Source organism: Thermobia domestica, chromosome 2 (genome assembly GCF_964235325.1).
Source record: "Thermobia domestica chromosome 2, izTheDome1.hap1.1, whole genome shotgun sequence".
Classification (NCBI taxonomy): domain Eukaryota; kingdom Metazoa; phylum Arthropoda; class Insecta; order Zygentoma; family Lepismatidae; genus Thermobia; species Thermobia domestica.
Window position 1 is genome coordinate 50,626,190 of NC_137455.1, and position 21,867 is coordinate 50,648,056.

Consider the following 21,867-nt stretch of genomic DNA (forward strand, 5'->3'; position numbering starts at 1 on the left):
GGCGACCCAAAATTCTTTTTCTCTTCTTTTCCTTTCCCCTAACATCCGTTAAGAATACAATTTAAAGTAAATAGCGCTTCTCAAGTTTGGCGTCCACAGCCAAAATTCTAATTATTGAAAAGGTGACTTCTCAAGTTGGCTACCCAGCCATAGAATCGAACTAGCGTAAATGGCTCTTCTCAAGTGTTATTGTATTATATTGTTCTCTCGGCATTTTTATTATTCTTATTCTTCTTCTTCTTATTATTATTATTATTGATGTATCTGGGTTTAAACCGGTTTTAGCTTAGTAATCTAACGGCTGTCTCTGGCAAGTGCAGATTGTTGAAAAGTTATTCTCCTCCAAAGAACTACAGAGGTCTAGTACAGTATTACTGATTTTTGAAGATTTGTTAGATGTTCTGTGTTTATCTGTTCAAGTTGTGTCACAGTACTTTTATTGAAAATTGGTGTAGTGATAATAATTGGTCTTACTGTAATTTTCTGATGTTTCCATATCTTTTTGATTTTGTCAGCCAGGTATTGGAAAACTGAAACCGGCTTCGATGAAAAACTGATCCGGTTTTGGAGTAAACCGAAACTGGTTCCGGCAAAAAAATTAACCGCTTTTTGGAGAAAACCGATAACCGGTTTCCGTGAAAACCGGTTGTTGGAGAAAACCCGTTGTTTTGAAAAAATTTAAAATACGATTTTGGGTCTCATAAAAACCAGGAACCGAAAAACCGGTTTGTGTGCCCACCACTAGTTCATAATGGAGATCCTGAAGTAGAACTTCACCATCTAGTAAAGAAGAAGAAAATTCATTAAAAAATTATTTAGAGTTAAGTCATATACGGTGTGAACAATGACGTCATTTAGGGTTGCAAGGCAACAATTCCTTCTCCCCCTTAGTTTTAGATTTATAATATGATATATCAATGAAAAACTTGAAATTTTACTTTTATCGGTATGTCATGTCCCCTTTCCTGAAAACAAGATCTGAAATGGTGCTTCTGGGTGGGACGTGAAACAAACCTTCGCTTGTGTTGGAATTCCATTATAGAAAAAAATAAATGTAATTTTTAGTTTAACGTCCCACGATTTTATTCTTTAGCCTAATGAAGACGGTGATTAATGAAGATTACGGAATAATTAGTGTAATGATAATGTAAGAAAAACCGGGATAGCCCGATAAAATCATTTGATTCAAACCACTGAGCCACAGTGCTCCATTGTAGGACATGATCTGCCCACCTGAGCTTCCTAGATTTGATAACCCTAACAATGTTTGGTAAACAGTTTGCATTAAATAGTTCATTGTTACAAAGTTTCCGCTATTCTTCATTTCCGTTCCCCTTGGATCCGAATATTCGTCGCAGGATTTTATTCTCAAATATTTCAGCCTGCGTTCTTCCCTCAGAGTAAGCGACCATGTTTCACAACCAAACAGTACAACAGGCATGATAATTGTTTTATATACGTATTTTAAACTTCATATTCCCTGACAGCATTTGCAACGACAAAGATTTTGAACTGAATAATAACACGGATTACCAGCTTTCAGTCAAGATTTAATATCTTCGTGGATATGATTTTGGTTTGTTAATATTGATTCTACATATTTGAAAGTATCCCCTTTGTCGAAAATATTATTTGATATTTTGACACATTCGTAATTTGCAATATTACGATTTCAGTGAATTTCCATGTGTTTAGTTTTCTCTGCATTTACTTCTAAACCCGTGTGTCTCTAGAAGTGTTTAATAAGGTATCTGTATTTCTTTCAATTGATCTCTTATCATCCTCTAATACATTTACATTATCAGCACACACCATAACCTGGCGAATACTATTCAGCTACAAACACAAACAAACTAAAAATATTTGAGAATACATATATTTCAGGACAAATATGCATTGATAATCGTGAAAACTGGAAAAGTCTGTTTCTAGAAGCGAATGTATTTTACATTTGTTGAAAACTTCTCGATCCAACCATAAGATAGCTGTGACCATAAATCTTCGTCAGAGCCTAGTTACTACTAATATTAGGTTTGATATTCCAATCTTCTGAGAAATAACGATTTACGATGAGGTTGCTTGTCTCTTGGTTCCCAGAAGAATTTATTTATTACTTCGTCCGAGAGACGGGTATTTTAGAAGGAAGACGTAAGACGCGAGAAGAAGATCTTTTTCGTGGGAAAAGAAAAGAGGTGAGAAGAAATGAAGAGATGGTCTCTCGGGAAGTAGCAAAGAGGCCAACTTTTTTGGATTTCAATTTCCAAGTTACGTGTTTTGCTCTAACTTTAGTCGATAGATGGCCTCGAAATGTTTCAGAGGTAAAAATGCATTTTGTCTTTCGTTCCTTAGAGATCTTCTCTTAAGATTTACTTCAGAAATGAAAAATATACGAAGTTAATATTGTTTTTCTCCGTTGGGAATACTAAAAAGTGTACGAGATTAGACAAAAAATTAACATACTAACAATTTCACAAGCATTTTGCTACAAACTAGAGTCTTATTAATTGTAAACTTCTAGGACACTCATTTTTGGTAAGTGAGGTCACTGGTTCCGATCCCAGCTTGTACCAGGGGAGCTTTGCGATAGCCAAATACCTTGTTTGTGGTATTTCTCGATTTCATGTTCTTTCCCACTGCCATTTCTTTCGTTATCACCATCATCATCCCCTTAGTCCTGGGGTATAATTGTAAGACGTAAAACTAATTGTAGTCTGGAAATATTTCCTACTACGCGTGCTGTACCGATAATTAAACCTTAAATCTTGCAGATTATATATGCGTATATCGGGTACATTTAATTGAATACTTTTTGGGTCCTTGTCTGGTGACGCCACTTGCACTATGTGGCAACATCGCAGCTAAAGAACCATGGAGTAGATCTACCAATCCATCAAATAGTTACATCGATTCCTTCCAAATACACTGACAAAAAATTGTAGGGGGCGTACTTAAAAAAGTAGGTTACATGCATAATTCCTGTAGTTTGTGGGCTTAACGTACAGCAAACGTATAATTGAAAACGCATGTTTTATGATACTTTCCGTATAAGTGTTCCATCTATATGCACTTTCCGCATGAAACAATATATGCGGTCAGGATCTCACATACAAATGGACGTATATAACATATAGCTGACGAATGTAACATAAGTATATGCATGTGATATACGGAAAACTGTTGGATTTCAAACATCCTGCAACGGCATGATGTAACATCTAAGGGCAGTGCCTATGTAGCATATGGATAATGTATGCTTCATACTGATTTCTGTAGTAAACAAGAGTATTTCGCATATTCGTACAATATACCGCTATCCGGAGAACGGATTTTTCTCAGTGTAGCAATTATAGTCAGTAAACAGTAACACTTGGACCCTTATTACCGTAACAATTAATGTAACTACTTGATGGATTCGTAGAGCGATGCTAATGGTTCCAACCTAAGTTATGACGTTGCCACAGCGAAATTTTTTATTCCCGATAGTAGTTGAAGGAGGTTCCAGAAGGTATATTATTATATATATTTTTCGCTTTAGATTGACCTGTAGAATAGCGCTCTGTTGTCGATGGGCGTCATTTTCAGAACACCCGATGTATATAATCTTGCCGTAATTATTATTTATACAATTCTAGTACTCTTTGATTTGAACTTGGTCAAAAATATTTGCGTAGAGCTAATAAACAGCAATTTGATTCCATATAAATTGTACCAAGGAAAAGATATATGTAATACGATCCCCTCTTGTGTTGTTTGCGGTGGTAGTTTCTATAAGCTTAAATCTGGACAGAGTTTTTGTTGGTGTGGTCTCCAGAGAACAAGTAGCGAAAGAGAGGGAGTGAGAAACCGAGAGAAGAGATTGTGGTCCAGAGTCTTGTTACGGAAACATGGGATTACCATTTCAGGGAGCGTGAAAGTAAATGTTCTGCTTCCGTTTTATGGGAGTCCATACATGTACGTAACATCAGACACCCTAAACGCGCAAAGGATTCACATTTGCCCATGTAAACAAAGTACACACTAATATTTTTTCTTCGGGAGAATATCTGCCTCTAAGGTAAGCAAGAGAAAGTTTTTTTCTAAAAAGTACTAAATTTATAGGTTGTATAAAAAGTTTTTATTTAAAAAATAGATTTCCGCCTTGCTTTTAGATTTTTAAATCACGTAAAACAACTTTCCATATTGAAGGAAGCAAAGAGAAAATTCTATTAATTAATAAAATTGTGTTAATTAACTTAAATACATGATTGTAGCAGTAAATGATACTCAAAGATATAATCATAGCCAAAAAAGGGTCAATTTTTAATATAGCTGCTCGGAGAAGAGGATGGTTATGCATGCTAATCTGATGTTAGAGTTTATTTTCAAAAGTGAAGTTTAGTTCATATAGTCCAGGGTTTTCAACCATCGTACCGCGGACCGGTGCTGATTCGTGAAATTATTTTGCCGGTTTGCATTAAAACGTGGGACAAACTTGATGGCGTGTGGTCTAAGCGAATGAACCGAAAGATATAACGCGATGTTGCCATGTGGTAATGAGGTGGTCTAGGCAGACGCACTACAGGGCGAGCAGGTGACAGACAGATACATGAATGGGTACAATGAGGCGGTAACACTGCAGACATCTCATTTGCCAAACGAAAAAATAGAAAAACTCGGAGCACTACCTTCATTCGCCGCCACATTTGTTTCACGGTTTAGAAAATGTATGGATTTCAGTTACGTTACAATGACATAAGTAAATACGAACCTGAAAAACGAGCTTGTGGCCATTATTACGTACCAGTCTAGAGAAAAAAAATTCCTAATGCTGAAGTTCCCTCTGGCAGGAGATAAGCCTGAACCTTGCATGGTGCCATATCCAGTAAATCTTTGGTAAGATTCTGTGATAGCCACTACTATTTTTCACATTTCAAATATATATATATATATATATATATATATATATATATATATATATATATATATATATATATATATATATATATATATATATATATATATATATATATATATTTTAGTTGAGAAATTTTAGTTGTAGGAAGTGCCAAACATTTTCTATAGGATTATGTTCAGGGATTGCCCTGGATACGGGAGAGTTAAAACCCAATTTACCATTTCCATGAATTCTATGAGTTTCCTGACACATAGTCTGCTTCAAAGAAGGCATCAACCTATCTTTGCAATAGCGCGATATATTATGCAGCATCAGGGGTGTAGCCAGCAGGTTTATGTAGGAGGGGCCCGTCGTTTTTTAGGGGGGGCAGCTACAATGTACAAAGACCAAAAAAAGTGTTGCTGCTAGTGTTTTTGAGGCCTGAAAGAAAGGAAAATTTGGTTTCCTTCTGGAAAACTAAGAACACTGTTTTAGCTTCTTCTTCTTCTTCTTCTTCTTCTTCTTCTTATTATTATTATTATTATTATTATTATTATTATTATTATTATTATTATTATCCATATATTATATTCAAGCGTTTTTATTACGCTTAGTCAAGAACTTCTGCCCGGGACCAAACGCCATACTTTTGTGCATAACTATAAAGGTAACCAAGAAAGTTCTGTCCCTTTTCGTGGAAGTCTGTGTTCAATTGGACCTCACACCGTGAGTTGAATGTGAGTGGAGATAAGGCGAACATCAGTTGTTGGTGTGGGTATATCCAACATACTACCTGGTTGTGGCAATTCAGATACACCGTGAACTTGCGTAAAGACAGAGGGAACATTGGAAATCCACAGTGTGTCATAAGAGCATGTATGCTGAACGAGTTCAAATGGAGGTTAAACGCCGCTGTAGCGGGGGCGAAAGATATGCCAGGCCTTTGGTGAAGGTGTCGTGACGACGCGGACAGTGCAGCGATGGTTTAACAGGTTTAAGGACGATGACGAAACACTCGAAAACACCACGTGCCAAACACCAACACATGTACAAAGAGGAACTGGGACTACAATTCAGTGTGTGGAGAAACCATTTGGCAGTACACCCACCAACTTGGGAAGCACTACAAGTTGGGTCGATGGGTCTCACATGTTTTGACTCCGGGCCAGAAGGCAACGCGGCAGTCGACTGTGTTTATTTACTGTTTCGGAGCCATTTCTGGACAGGGCGTTGACATGTGATAAAAAGTGTGTCCTATACGAAGCTCCACGGCGCCGTCATCATTGGTTAGCATCCCATGAACCGATTTCAAAACAGCGGAAACCAGCACTGTACCAGAAGAAGGTCCTTCTCTGTATTTGGTGCATCGTGCATTGGGAACTGCTACCAGCTTGTCAGAGTATCAATGCAACTGTGTAGTGTCAGCAGTTGAGCTGTACTCAACAAAAACTCAAAACTCTGGAGCCATCACTTCTGAATTGCAAATGGGTCCTCGTTTACGGGACAACGCTAAGTTCCACGTGGCTAGGATGACTCAGGACACCATTCTCCGCCTTGGATGGGAAACAATATTGCAACCACTATATTCCCCGGGAATTGCACCGTCCGATTATCACCTGTTCCATTCTTTGGACAATCACCTTAGAGGACGCCAGTTCAAATCCCTAGTAAAAGTCCAAAATGCACCTGATACCTTCTTCGTTTCACGGCCCATCAAGTTCTACGGCGATGGATTCCATGGACTTCCACAATGTTTTCAGGAGATCGTCGATGCTGATGGGGACTATTTTTGATCTTCCAGGTTAGGCGTCATATCGATGTTCGAAGGTGGTGGGTGAAAAAGCAACAAAACTTTTCTTGGTTACCTTTATATTTAAATTTAAGACCTTGTATACAGAACCTATCTACACAACATTGATTTTTTTTTAAATTTCACTTAATTTCTTTACGGTTTCCTGACAAAAATATTTATTATTCGTGACTAAAAAAAATATTATTTTGTTACACTGAGTAGAAATAAAAGAGAGAGAGCGAATGAAATCCAAATTGAATAAAAACATTGTTTCTCAACAAATTTTCCATCCTCAATGTCTTTTAAAACACTTGCTAAAGCATATAAAAATATACTGTACTTACAAATCAGTTTAGTACCTTTGTTTTATGGCTGTATTTGTAGTACCTTGTTAAAACGTTTGTCTTCAAACAGTCAAATATAAATCGCAGTAAATTGTGTAATCTGCTGTCATAAAAATGTATCTTATTTTCCGATCGGTATAAGGAAGAGATACTATACTATTTTTCGATCGGTATGGAAAAACAATATTTCTCCATACTATTTTACCATAAATTATTAATTGTCAATAAACTTTGTTACTTTTAAATGAATGAAGCGAGATAATTTTACTATGATGTTTTAAAATGGTCATTTGGGGGAGGGCAGGAAACCATTTGGGGAAGCCTGGCCCCGACGGGCCTCCCTTGGCTACACCCCTGTGCAGCATTGATGTGCTAATCGCAAAAGAAAAAAAACTACGACCACCTTTCTAAATTGTACTTCACAACAAGACATACCCATCACCATATTCTACCACAGATTGATGATATTGTGCTGAATGCCTATCCACTGTCGACTCCTGGCCGAGAATTGGCAAAAATCAAATTTCATCGTAGAATGCAACATGGTTCCAAATGTATTTTTGCTTGTTGTATGTGGCAATGACTCAATTGGTAATTAGTACCAATAATACTAATAATAAAAAACTAGAATTAAACGTGTAAACTCATGAACTGTAAACTTCATACTATTGATGAACTTTCTGCTCCCCAGTCCTGAATTACCTAGTTATATTTTTTCCTGTTTTTTTTTTTCTGATCCGTGAGTATCGAAAGGTTGAAAACCAATCCCTAAAACAAGGAATAAACTCCAGTACCAATACATCATAACGATTAATATAGATCTTCTTTCAGTTTTAAATCTTTCGTTTAGTCATATGCCTACATCATGATGGATTAATTTCACGGATAGGTCTATTCCGTCATTTAATAAAATATTAACCAATTTGTTTTATTACAGGTATCTCACAGTTTTCTGACACATTGGTGAAATTCTTTCATCTTTCTTTCTTGCAAACGGACAAAACAACAGTTTTTATCCTATAAAGCTGTTGCAACTGATTTTTAGAATAAAATGAACACGACAATATTGTTTTGTGTTAGGTAAAACTTTCCCATTCCCTCTTGTTGCATTTTCAGTTCAATAAAGGTCAAAGCTCAATAAGCATATCTGACACTTGTTATTTTCACCATTCCTAAATATATAGAACAATCACTTAATTTAATTTAATTTTCGATATTTTCGTTTTTACTTTAGCAGCATAAAAATTTAATTAGATGATCGTAGTTCAAGCAAGAGTTTTGTTCCCTTATATATATATATATATATATATATATATATATATATCCACTTATTCACACATGTGGCTCATACACAAATGTCTGCGCCTTACACATACATGTGGCTTAAGCCAGGAAAGGTTCCAGGGGGGGCGATCGGAGCGATCGCCCCTCCAAGAAGAGGAAACTTTCTTATTTTATACATAAATAAAACCCATCCTAGAGTTTGAAGCTGTTAAAAGTAGTAATATTACATTCCAGCGCCCCCCAGAAGTCCGTCCTGAATCCGCCCCTGGCTTAAACACATGGACTTATACACAAATGCCTACGACTTATACATACATGTGATTAATACACAAATGTGGCTTATCTCTCCCCGTTGGTCTAGTGACTAGAAGACGTGCCTTTGGTGTGCGTAGTTCCGGGTTCTATTTCCGGTGGGAAAGGGAGCACTAAAAAGATTAATTTCACTATGACTCACTTTCAATATTGGATCTTAAGATCCAATATATTTCAACTAAAAATTTTCTTGTGTGCCTTATATATGGGGAACTACTTATAGTAAAGCCAAACCCAAACTATCACTTAACCCAGTATGTTGTGCTTATTCCGTAGAAAATATGAAAACTCCATTTAGGAGCCGTTCAAAACTTTTGAGGCCCCTGATCCTAAAAATCCAATATATTTCATTCAATCAAAAAACTTTTATACGCCTTGTATCTGGAGAACTACATATAGTGTAGCCAAACCAAAACTATCACTGAACTCAGTATGATGTGCTTATTCCGTAGAAAATACGAAAACTCGATTTAGAGGAAGTTCAAAAATTTCGTGGCCCCTGATGCAAAAACTAATGGCCAAGATCGTAATCTTTTGATCCATTGTTTTGGATCATTCCTAAAATTCTTGTTACTTATTCATTTTCTTTAGCCTAAACGCCATAACAGCGAGATGTTAGACTAAAATTTAATTTTATTCATTCACTTCATAAATGTGGTTTAAACACACATGCAGCTCATTCATGAAAGAATACTGTAGTTACTATATGAATATTCGACAGTGAAGGAAAATATTTATACGATATTTATGTTTCCTTTATACTTTCGTATTTTCTCTTCTCTTATAACAAGACTAAAATTAAATTTCGTCTTCTCAGATTGTGTTATTGACGGCTTACTTGATTGTGGTTTCGATTCTTTTATTATATTGTTTTTAATCGTATAATATTAACAGTTCGTGACGAATAATAATCGTCAATACTAACAGTTATTTTCTCTCTTTTTTTTTTTTTTTTTTTTTTTTTTTTTACGTAGAATTGCTCAGAGAAATAAAACCGTTCACAGAACTTTGTTGTGTGGCTTTTTGTTCCAATTACGGATAAATTTTCTGTGGTCATTTTTTCTTTCCACTTACACGAAATAATAAAAAGTATTTTGACAGTTTCCTGTTTTGTTATTATACAATCTGTTTACGTTACTTTGGAAAATCATTTTTAGGAAAGATTGTTAGTTTTACTTGACAATCATGCACACTAACTGAAGACTATTATTAGGCGTTATAAGGTAAATGTAGTTACAGATGAACCTCATTCACCGATCTTTTTTTTTTTTTAAAGTTATGTTCTCAGTATGACCTTTTCTTTTGTATGTACGAGGTGTGATCAAAACGTACAGTGAATAATTTTTTGAAACAAAGTAATACGCATACATGGAATTTGTTTTAATCTCCTTCAAAGTACTGTCCTTGGCTAGCAATGCACTTATCCCAACGTTGAATCCATAACTGGAAGCATTTCTAGATATCTTATTTTGAAAGGGTGTTCAGCTGTTCTGTCATGGCCCTCTCAATGGCAGGAATAGTGTCAAAAAGTTTTCCTTTAATCGAGGTTTTAATTTTTGGGAAGAGCCAGAAGTGGAATGGTATTAAATCTAGTGAGTAAGGCGGATATGAAGAGAAAGAAAGATGTTTTCCGGCCAAAATCTCGAGGAATCAAAAGCAAAGTGTGGGGCTTCGCTTTTTCGTAGTGAAGAAGGAAGCCATTGGCCCATTTAATCGGCGGTTAAAATGTTTTTCACAGACTCATACGAGATATTTAGTTCTTCGGAAAGCTTTCGAATAGTCATTCGCCTGTTTGAACAAATCATTTGTGCCACTTTTTTTGCATGTTTTCATCTGTTTTTGACGTCGAAGGACGTCTCGATCGTTGCTCGTTTTCAACCGACTCCTTGCCGCTTTTGAATCGGTCATACCATTTGTAAACAGTGTTCAATGCCACTACTTCATGGCCATAACCGAATTTTGACATTTCGTGAGCTTTTTTTTCGCACTTTTTATTTCAGCTTAGAACAAAACTTAATGTTGGCGCGCGATAGACAGTCTTAACACGTTCCCACTCTTCTGCCTCTGGAAGCAAACTAACATGTCGTAACACGTTGAAACTCGACACTGATTGTGCTAAAGGTTTATGCTACCGGGCTTACTAGTTGAAGTGGACACAACATCGATAGATGGCACTGTGCAACTATATTCACTGCACCTTTTGATCACACCTTGTAGATATGTTCGCTGTTATATTTAGAACTGTTGGTTATATTTCGATGTGGTTTTTACTAATGGAATATGCTATTCTTGGGCAGGAGCGTAGCCAGGATGTGTGTTTGGGGGGGGCCCAAGTGCTGTTATAGGTACATATAGAAAAATTACAGACAAAAAAATATATACACATAAAAATATATGTAAAATTACAAACATCAAAGTACCAAAGTACATTGTCGGACCTCTTTGGGGGGGCCCGGCCCCTCTGGGCCCCCCCTTCCCTACGCCACTGATCCCAAGTAAAGCTCTTAAGTATAAAATATTTGGAAGTTTTTTAATAATTACTTACTTACTTAATTAATTAAAAAGTCAAGTAATTCCTGCAACGCGTAATGAAAAAATCATACTCTAAAATATGCGGTAGGGGCCGCGGTGGCTCAGTGGTAGAGCGTTCACCTCTGGAGGTTGGGGTCCCGGGTTCAAACCCTGCTCCCGCCAAGTGAACTTTGTGGTGGACAGACACCGTGTGCGTGGGTTTTCTCGGTGTTCCCCCGTTTCCTCCCACTTTCTTCATTCCACCATTTCACTCATATCTCATCATCACCGTCTCCTTTAGCCTAACCGGCATAACTGTCGGACGTAAAGCTTAAAGATTTCATTTTCTAAAATATGCGGCAACCACATAATCAACAAAGCAAAATGGGTTGCATATCATCAAGTGGTTGAAGAACATCCTTATAGCCTGCTTTCATCAAATGGCTTTACTTGGTTTGGTGACGGATATTAAGATTTTTGGCGATATCATGGCTGCTTACATACCAATTTAGTTCAACTTTTTCCAGAATATCATCTACTTTTCCTGTGAATTATTGCTAACTGCAAGGAGCATCTTTGACATCGAAATTTCCAGGACGAAAGCGTATGAACCATCTTTTAGCTGTTGCTTTTGTTAATGTATCTTGCCCATAAGCAGCGTAAGTTCCTTCACGGGCCTGTTTTTTCTAAGTGCAGTTTCATTTCCATCAATAGGTGAGCGAGCTACAGAGGGTAACGCCTTCTCTTGGACCAATGACATCAATTTAAGTGTAGTAAAAAGTATCAGGAGTGGGTATCAGGAATATTTATTTATTTATTGCCATTAATACATACTGTAAGAATGAGATAAGATATGAGGTGATGGTAGTAATGAAGTGTTGTTAACATAAGGACAGATGATGTTATCTGAGACGAGGGCGTTAATCTTATGCTCTGGGGCTACTTTGGGCGGGTTGAGAGAATGGAAGCCCTGTTAGTGCGAACAAAGCAGTGCAGGAATAAATTTAAGCGCAACAGATGTGCGGATGGTGATGGTAAATGCGGCGATATGGGTTGTGCAATATGTGCGTCTTTATTGAAATAAAATTGTAAAATGTTACAGTTTTCCCGGAGAGTTTGCTCATCTTCACGATACAGTAACTTACGTTTGGTTATAAGAATTCCATTTCTTTTTACTTTTCTTTCTTTCTCTTTCTTTTCTTTTCTTTCTTTCTTTCTTTGTTTCTTTCTTTCTTTTTTTTCTTTTTTTTTTTGCATATATACTAGCTTCAACAGATAAATTTTATATGATGTTAGGCCACTGCGACCAATATACCTTGCGATTTGGGACACTAATACCATTTCGTGTGCAAAACGCTCAATACGTTTCTAGACTACGTGAGATTTTGATTAGGTTTTCATTAACGTAATGACTATTCCTAAAGAAGATACTTACCTATAATAAAAAAAATATTCCAATAATTTTTGGTAATTTAACTATTACGCATTTCTCCACGCATGTTTCGTAGAAACATCTATTTTATAGAAGTTAGTGTGCTGCCTCGAGTTTAAATATTTTACTAAACTACTGGGGTAACGAAAAAGTGAAAAAAATGAAACAAAAATCTTAAGATAGTTAACTGACTTCAAAATACACTAAAAAGCAGAATATAAAATATTTTTTTGTTCAATTTAAAAAAAAATAATAAAAGGAAGAAAATAATAAGATTGCTGAAGAAAAAGAAAATAAAAATAATAAAATGCTTAAAAGTAGAAAATAATTTAATACTATTATATATATTAAAAGTCAATCAAGATAAATATTAATGCCTCATAAAATTACCATCGAAATAGCTTTATATTAGGTATTAATTTGTTCTGCTTGCACGACTTCAAAATTGTTTATATTAATTATTTATTATTGTTATACATTATTTTGCGTTTGTAAGCACTTTATTAGACTATCATTATTTTACGATATATCTTACTGAAACGCAACCAATAATAGAAATAAAGAAGACTTCATAGTAACGTCATTCTGTAAAGGGAAAATATTTAGAGTAACACTAAACACTACTGCGTAGTTAGAATAGTATATAATATTTTGTCGTTGAGAGAACATCGTGAGGCGATTAGAAATGCATTTTAATTAAGAGGTAACAAATTCCGCTCGTAAAAAGCCAAAAATAATGAGTTTAAAATTAAAGGCTTACCGCACATCATTCGGTTAAACGTAAACTATCAGTAACTCTAAGGGTATATGTTTTATTAATTGATTGATTTATTAAGTTTAGCGTGTCCCATTTTTGCATCGAGGCTACCCGAAACAGAACCCTACAGCATTAAACGTAATCCGAATTACTACTTATGTTTGTACAGGAATCAATTGCCCCCTGGATTTTCGAAGTTTCCGTCAGTTCTTGGAAATACATATCAAGACATACTAATTTTCTCTCACACACTACACAGTACTTAAAATGTTGTATTAAATGTTACTACTGTTTATTTACTTTAGTTGATAAAAATATGTGCGTAAATTATTGTTTTTATACGAGTGCACGCGTGCCTTGAAGTTTGTATATGTATTTTTGACTGTGCTTGTGTGCGAGCCTTTTGCCTCCCCTACCTTGGAATTGGCCTTTTATTTCCTTTGGAAAAAGTCCTGTGGCGTCCCAGATTGGAGATATATTCCGGGGCTCCCCCTGAAGTCGTTACTGTCCTCCAGTTTCTTGCTCCCTTGTCTAACGTTGCTACGCAACGAGTAACCGTCCAGTATGTTAAGGCTTCACTGCTAAAGGCTTCCTCGAGATCCTGATGTCATTCTCGGATTTTTGCCACGAGCTACCTCAATCTGTATCCATGCACGCTGGTCCAACTTTCGAAACATAGTTCTCTTACACACCAACACTTTACAGCTCTATCCTTGTATATTACGAGCAAAACCAATTGATATATATATATAATCAGTTTTACGTCCCACGTATATACCCTTTAGACTAAGGGAGACGGGTGATTTAGGCAAATGAATGACCATCGAAGAATTGGTGGAATGAGAAAGTGGGAGGAAACTAGAAAACCCACGGACACGATGTTGTCCACCACAAACTTACTTGGCCAAGAATAAAACCTGAAACACCACCACTTACCGGAGCACATTAATTATTGTGGATCCTCAGGATTAATGGGAAGGGAATATTCCCCAGTTTCTCTCCCTATGAGACTCCGCCTCATAAAGTTACGCCATCTAACATATTGTGCATACTTTATTAAATGGCAGAACGTACATATTTAGTTTATTAATATTTATGCAGTTTATACAGAATATTAATTATTTATAATCATTGCTAACGTAAGAGATTTTATATTATTTGTTTAGAACTTTGCAATACAATATATCAAATATCACGCTACACACACAAAATATTTCAAGTTCAAGTGTTTAAGTTTCTAAAATTGAAAAAAGTTACAAGTTTAGCTTTTTTGAGGATCAATTAGTTATAAAACTTTCTTAACGACACAGTTAGTAGTAAAAGTCACTATCATCGCTCCCAATACCTTTATATCTGAGACATTTTCTATATTCTTCGTATTCCTTATCTTGGGCGTTTAATTGTGAGGTATTTCTTGGATACAACCAATTCACATAAATACTAAAAAACAACAGACTGCAGCACAATGCCGCAATATGCAGCACAAAAATTTTATATGACGACAGCAGAAAATCCATAGAAGATAGGTTACCCCCGAAGATTCCGTGGCCTATCAGATACATATTTTCACATTCCATGAAGAAATAGACTCTTGCGTAATGAGTAGCCACAGCTCCTCTTTCTGTGCTAATGTATGCCATGACATATGTAAGTCCTACCAGCGGGACACGAAGAACATCTAATATAGTTGGATTCTTCTCCATAGTTATCCATAACCATAGACACATCACAAGCCAGTGTCCAATGCATAAGGCAGCCAACATGTAATTGTGAAAAGTTTTTACGTAAACATACATTGCACACCAACGAGATACTGAAATGAAGAGATTTGTCCATTTTTATACTCACTCAGTACGCAATTATCTTTTTATATAATGTAATAACTATAACAGTATAGGTACAATTTCCTATGAAAGACTACAAGATTTAGGTAGTAGTATTTTTCTTCTTACTGTAGGCGCATTTTTTGTACTGTACAAGTAGCATGAAATGTTCCCGATAATGTATTATAGTATGATTTTTACAGCCAATCACTATAAGATGATACCAGTATTTCAACCTACCAACAGCTCCTTAAATATACCATTCTCTTTTAATTTATGCAGGATGAGTGAAAAAGGACTTAACAACTTTGAAAGCATATACAAATGTATTGAAATAACTGAAAGAATCGATACAGGGGTCAATTTGTAGGAAAACATTTCAAGTTTGACTCACGTAGTGCTGTAGTACCACATTCCGTCACCGCGAGCGCCACTGTAGTGCATTTTTAAAATGACGACTTTCACTAATGCGGAGCGTGCTCGGTGTGTGTTGTTATTTCATGAAACGAACTCTGTAACAGCCGTTCAGCGTATATTTCGTACGGAACAATGTAAGGAATCTGTAAGTAGGCCTAGAATTAACAGTTGACACAAGAACTTTGTTGAGACTGGTTGTTCTGTTCGTCATATGGAATCTAGAGGTCGCCCGCCCGTTACTACTACTGTTGTCGAAGAGGTTAAAGAAAGATTTGCACTAGTTCCCAAAAAATCAAAGCGGAGTGCGTCTCGCGAGACAGGTATTCCACAAAAGACAGTTTGACGAGTGCTCCGTAAACGTTTACACTTGAAACAATACATATTTATAATGGTAGGGCATAAATCTACATCTACATCTACATAAATTCCTGATGTAGATACGGTTGCTCGTGGAGAATTCTTCGTGGAAATGTTGGATCGGATAAAGTAAGACGAGGCATTCCTTAATACAATTATCTTCAGGTATGAAAGTACATTATCACTGGTATGGTGAACGCCCAAAACTATAGAGTCTGGGGTAGCGAAAACCGAGATTAAACCATTGAACACGTCCTTGACAGGCCAAAGGCAAATATGTTTTGAGCCCTTAGGAAATTTAAAGTGCACGGTCCTTTTTAATTCATGGAGAACACTGCTATTTGTATCGTTTATCTTGATATGTTGATTTTTTAAATTTCTCAGATAGATGAAGATGAAGAACAACAAGACATGACCTATTACTACCAGTAAGACGGCGCATCGCCTCCTGTCCTCAAGGAAGCTTAAGATTCCCTTGATATTTGCTTCCCACGTTGGTGAATTGGCCATGCAGATCCAATTGCATGGCCACCTCGCTCCCCAGACTTGTAACCATGCATTTCTTTCTATGGGGTTTTGTTAAAGATAGAGTATATGTTCCGCCCCTTCCAGTCTATCTTGCAGAAATAGAAATCATATCTACTCTGCTCTTCAGAAATTATACCCGATCAGCTGGAACGAGTGTGGGAAGAAATTATACCCGATCAGCTGGAACGAGTGTGGGAAGAAATTATACCCGATCAGCTGGAACGAGTGTGGGAAGAAATTATACCCGATCAGCTGGAACGAGTTTGGGAAGAAATTATACCCCATCAGCTGGAACGAATGTGGGAAGAAATTATACCCGATCAGCTGGAACGAGTGTGGGAAGAAATTATACCCGATCAGCTGGAACGAGTGTGGGAAGAAATTATACCCGATCAGCTGGAACGAGTGTTGGAAGAAATTATACCCGATCAGCTGGAACGAGTGTGGGAAGAAATTATACCCGATCAGCTGGAACGAGTGTGGAAAGAAATTAGTTCCGGTGGAATGTTTGCCACAACACCAACAGCACTCATATCGAACCAAAATGAGACTTTGATGTTAAACTTGAAGTGTCTTGCAACAAATTGACACCTCTCTCGTTTCTGAAAGTAACCTCAATAAATTTATATATGCTTTCAGAGTTGTAAATCCTTTTTGACTCACCTTGTATTATATATCTTACATAAAACCGATACGGATGGTAGATAGCACAATAATACGTTGGCATTATAGATAGGATATATATAGAATTAGATGTTGACCATAGAATCAGATGTTGAGGGTTTCCGTAACTATGTATTGATGGTATTTTGTTTGAAATTGTATGTTGGTAGTTGTTGTGTAGTGGAAAATAATGCAGTTTTCTCTTGAAAAGCGCATAGACTGTTATGTAAGGATACATTCCGTTAAGTAGTTTAAAGGCATGTGTGCTGCAAAATATCAAGATACCCCACAACCAGAAAAGTTACGGCATCTCGTAGGTGAGGTATTCAGGGCAGTAGCACAACTCTACACCGTAGGAGGAAAGAGTTACGTTCTTTATTAGCAGCAACAACTTCTACAATTTCTAATTCAGTGCAATTTTATGATGATGATGATCCATTATTTTATAAATACATACTATTCATGTTACAAAGTGCACTCATAGTGAATTACAGTTACCATTGATAGAAGCGTAGCGTCTATGGAAGCTGGAGATACCTGCTTCCCTTCTGGTCGTTTCTACACTGAGAAAAAAACATATGTGGCGTACGTAAAAACGTAGATTACATGTGTAAATCCTGTAGTTTTTGGACTTAACATACAGCAAATGTATAACTGAAAAAGTATACCTTATATGCACTTTTCGTACAAGTGTTCCGAATAAACGTAATTTCCGTACAAACGGAAGAACTATATATAGGCGGTCAGAATCTCACATACTTATGGACATATTTAACATATAACTGACGTATGTAATGTACAGAAGACTGTTAGATGTCATACATCCTGACCGGTATGATGTGACATCTAAGGAGGAAAAGTATGTACCATATGGATAATGTATGCTTCGTACTGATTTCCGTAGTAAAGATAAGGATTCAGTATATTTGTACAATATACCGCTGTCCGGACAAAAGGATTTTTCTCAGTGTAAGAACGCTTTGTCCATAAACGACCAACAATACATATTTGCTATGCGGGCTTCATTTTGCTAAGGGAGGCGATTCCTCACCGCCATAAAAGTTTTACTTTTTTTATTAGTAAATAAGTATACAATTCCTCAAACTCAGGAATGGGGACAATTGCCCCTGCCCTCCCCAAATGACGCAACTGCTTACATAACAGGAAAGGATAAAAGTGTTGATCTTCGTGGAGCAACGCAAGGTATTTCCTAACTACTTTCAAATATTTTGCATTAACTTATCTTCCCGTACGGAGAACGGACATTTCTACTATCTAATAAGATTAAAGATAATATATTTCTATACTATTAAACCGGAAAATCTTATGAAAATTTCCAAAATATTCATAGTTATATGCACTTGCTTTTTATTGAAATATCAGAATTATATACAAGTAATAAAACTCACCAAAAGTGAGCGAGAGAGATTCTCTGTTGGTTAAATATTGATGACTTACAAAAACGGAACTCTTTAAATATCACATAAACGATATAGGAGAACTGGATAATTGGAGATCCGAACAATTTCTCGAGAAACAGATTATGTAAATCAATGACTACCCCTGTTAAATCGGGTGTCTGGACTCCTAAATAAGACTTACCGGAAAATGCACTACTTTCATAAGACAACTATTTTTTAAAAAATCTTGGAATTAGCCTATTAGGCCCCTATTTGTTATAGCTTAAATATTTTAGTCTCAAAAAATTTGGGAAGTAGGTGTGAAATGAATTGTTGTGGGGATCCGTTTTCCAAATGCCTATTCCCACCAGATCCATTAAGAACGTTGAGTCGTATATAAATTATGCTTTTTGTAATCCACAAATAATAATAATAATTCCAATAACGGATGAAAAGTGCATAAAATGCGGAGACACATCAAAAACAATTGAACACATCACAGGCTCATGCCGTATAATGACTCCCACAGACTATCTAAAAGGAGACAACAATGTTGCAAAAAGCATTCACCAGTTTTTGGGCACATAACATGGAACTAATCATCAACACCAAGCCATACTACAAATATAGCCAAGTTCAGTACTTAAAAAATGATAAATACAAACTCTAGTGGAATCGAGAAATCAGAACAGATGTAACAGTACCTGCAAATAGACCCGACATCACTATTATCAATACAATGGACCAAGAAGTAACCCTCGTAGATGTAGCAGCACTATTGACTCATAACATACGTACAACATTTGATACGAAAATAAACAAATATAAAGATCTGGCTGAGGAAATAAAAAAAGTTATGGAAATGCCAGAAAGTTACAATAAAAACCTATCATTATCTTAACTACAGCAGTTATCCCTAAAAGTACAGTGACACAACTTGAACAGATAAACGCAGAACATCTCGCAACAAATTTAGCAAAATCATTAATATTAGACATCTGTCATGTAATCAGAAAATTCTTTGGAGAAGAATAAGTCTTCAAATAATCTGCATTTGCCAGATACGCCCGTCAGATTATTAAGTTTAAACCGAGATACAGCAATAATAATAATGATAATAATATTTCTGGATTTAAAAAGCATCTGACATTTTTGAGTCTTTGATTTTAAGGAAAATCCATCAATATTACCTTAAATCGAAAAACTAAAAATGCATTACTCTCACAATATGTATTTTTTGATCTGTCTGTTTTTAGTTTTCTTTTAATTCTTTATTAAGTAAAACTGAAGAAAGATGATATTATTTGGAGATGCAATCGATAAGATTTCTTCCTATGACAACATTAGAAACCCGTTTCCAATTCTGTTGAAAACTATGGAAAAAGAGATAAAACAATTGAGCAATTTGGCATTATTAAATTTTAGACAGTAATTTTTCAACTTTCTCTAAAGATGAGCTTGTGTAACTTTGATGTTTTAGTTGAATGGCTCTCTGAATGGCTCGAAGGAACAATAATGAGAAGACCCTGGAACTGACAAAGTACTTTTCTAAATAAGGGAAGTTAGAAATGATAATGGGATGTGAAATGTTGTAAACTTATAGATTCAATCCACTTCTATTATAAGCGGAAATTGTATCCTTTTATTTATTGTTTCTTCTATTTATACGTTTTTTTTTTTTTTTTTTTTTTTTTTTTTTTTTAGCTCTGAGTATAGCATGTTTCTGTGACCCAGTTCCCTTTCAGGTAGGATGATATAGGGTTGCTCATAATTATGCACATGATATTTGAATGATTGTAGTATTTGTAATTCTGGACTAAAAGTTTCGATATTGCACCATTGTGTAGGCTGAGAGTGGGAATAACCATCACTGTACTTAGAACCGTTAGTATACGCCAGACAGACTGGTCAAAAAGTTTGTCTCTGGAACAGTGTGCTGGTTGGTCGATGTGGGTCTGTGGAGTGGCCTGCTCGATCTCCCGATTTGTGACCACCTGACTTCTTGTTATGGGATGTTTTAAAGAACAAAGTGTATCAACATCACATACGCAATTTGGTCGAACTATGGGAAGCTATCATAGAAGAGTTCCACAGGATATCAGTACGGGTCTATCAAGCTGATTATGACTACGTTGCTCTTCGATTTAGATGGTGCATTGGTGGGCCATGCAATGGAGAACAGAGATTAAATTTTTTGTAAGGAAAGGTATGAGAGTAGTGTGTTTATGTTAAAGTTAAGTTGCTAGTTTCTTTACCACAGTCTTTGAAACATTATATATAAACCATTATGTATAAACCATTATAATTATCGGCCATCCTTTATAATAAGGAAAGACCTATTCTTGGTAGGTGATCTTTTATAATGGTTTATACACACGGCAATTAGATAGTCATATCGTGTTACTATTCGGTTGAAAATCTCTTGTCGTCGCGAATTCTGTCGAGGACTTTGAAGCTTAAAATATATAAAACGATAATCATGCCTGTTGTTCTGTATGGTTGCGAAACATGGTCGCTTACTCTGAGGGAAGAACATAGACTGAAAGTATTTGAGAACAAGATCCTGAGACGAATATTCGGACCTAAGAGGAACGGAAATGGGGAATGGCGGAAACTTCATAACGAGGAACTACATAATTTATACGGTTTATCCAACATTGTTAAGGTCGTCAAGTCTAGGAGGCTTAGGTGGGCAGGTCAAGTAGCTAGGATGGAAGAAAGTAGAGACGCTTTCAAAGTCTTGACTGGAAGACCAATCGGAAAACGACCATTAGGAAAACCTAGGAACAGATGGGAGGACAATATCAAGATGGATCTCGCGGAGATAGGAATACAAAGTAGAAACTGGATCCAATTGACTAAGAATAGAAGTCGGTGGAGAGCTTTTGTGAACACGGTATTGAATCTCCGGGTTCCATAGGCCATAGAGTGAATGAGTTAGTTAGTTATCATAATTTCAGAATTTACATTACTTATCCAAATTTGATTTAATATTGGATTATTAATGAAGCTTCTTCCCATCACTAACTTTATAAACAAATGCCCTAACAGTATTACTTCTTTCAATCAGCTGTAATAGGCTGGAATGCGGAGCAGGGATGAATAAGCTCAGTGGCAGAACGCTCATCTCTGTACCCACAATTTCAGATGTACTCCTAAACAATCTCAGTTTGTAGTGTACAACATTGCGTTCATTGATTTTCTTGAGATTTCATTATCATCTGCCTTTTTTAGCTTACAGGACATTATCATGGGATGCTTAAAATGATACCCAGTAAAGAGCAGAAAATAAGCTGCTGCTTTTTCTCAGATCAGCAATCTATAGATTAGTTTTACACACTTTGCTATCCTAAGCCATTTATCTCATGTACTTT

General features: G+C 36.1%; 2 protein-coding genes across 4 annotated transcripts in view; one reads left to right on the forward strand and one right to left on the reverse strand.

The window, feature by feature from the left end:
* LOC145672025 (uncharacterized) overlaps positions 1–21,867 on the reverse strand; it is a 121,641-nt gene that overhangs the window by 50,853 nt on the left and 48,921 nt on the right. For 2 of the 3 annotated variants that reach the window (XM_081741228.1, XM_081741219.1), the window contains exon 5: positions 14,363–15,118. The exons of the other annotated variant lie outside the window; for it this stretch is intronic. In XM_081741228.1, coding sequence (XP_081597354.1) covers positions 14,616–15,118 — 503 coding nt within the window. In that variant the 3' untranslated portion in view covers positions 14,363–14,615. Of the gene's footprint in view, positions 1–14,362; positions 15,119–21,867 lie in introns of those variants that run through there. 3 annotated transcript variants of the gene reach the window in all.
* The window catches only part of Sytalpha (Synaptotagmin alpha), a 282,148-nt gene that overhangs the window by 30,038 nt on the left and 230,243 nt on the right, over positions 1–21,867 (forward strand). The gene's annotated exons all lie outside the window — the stretch shown is intronic.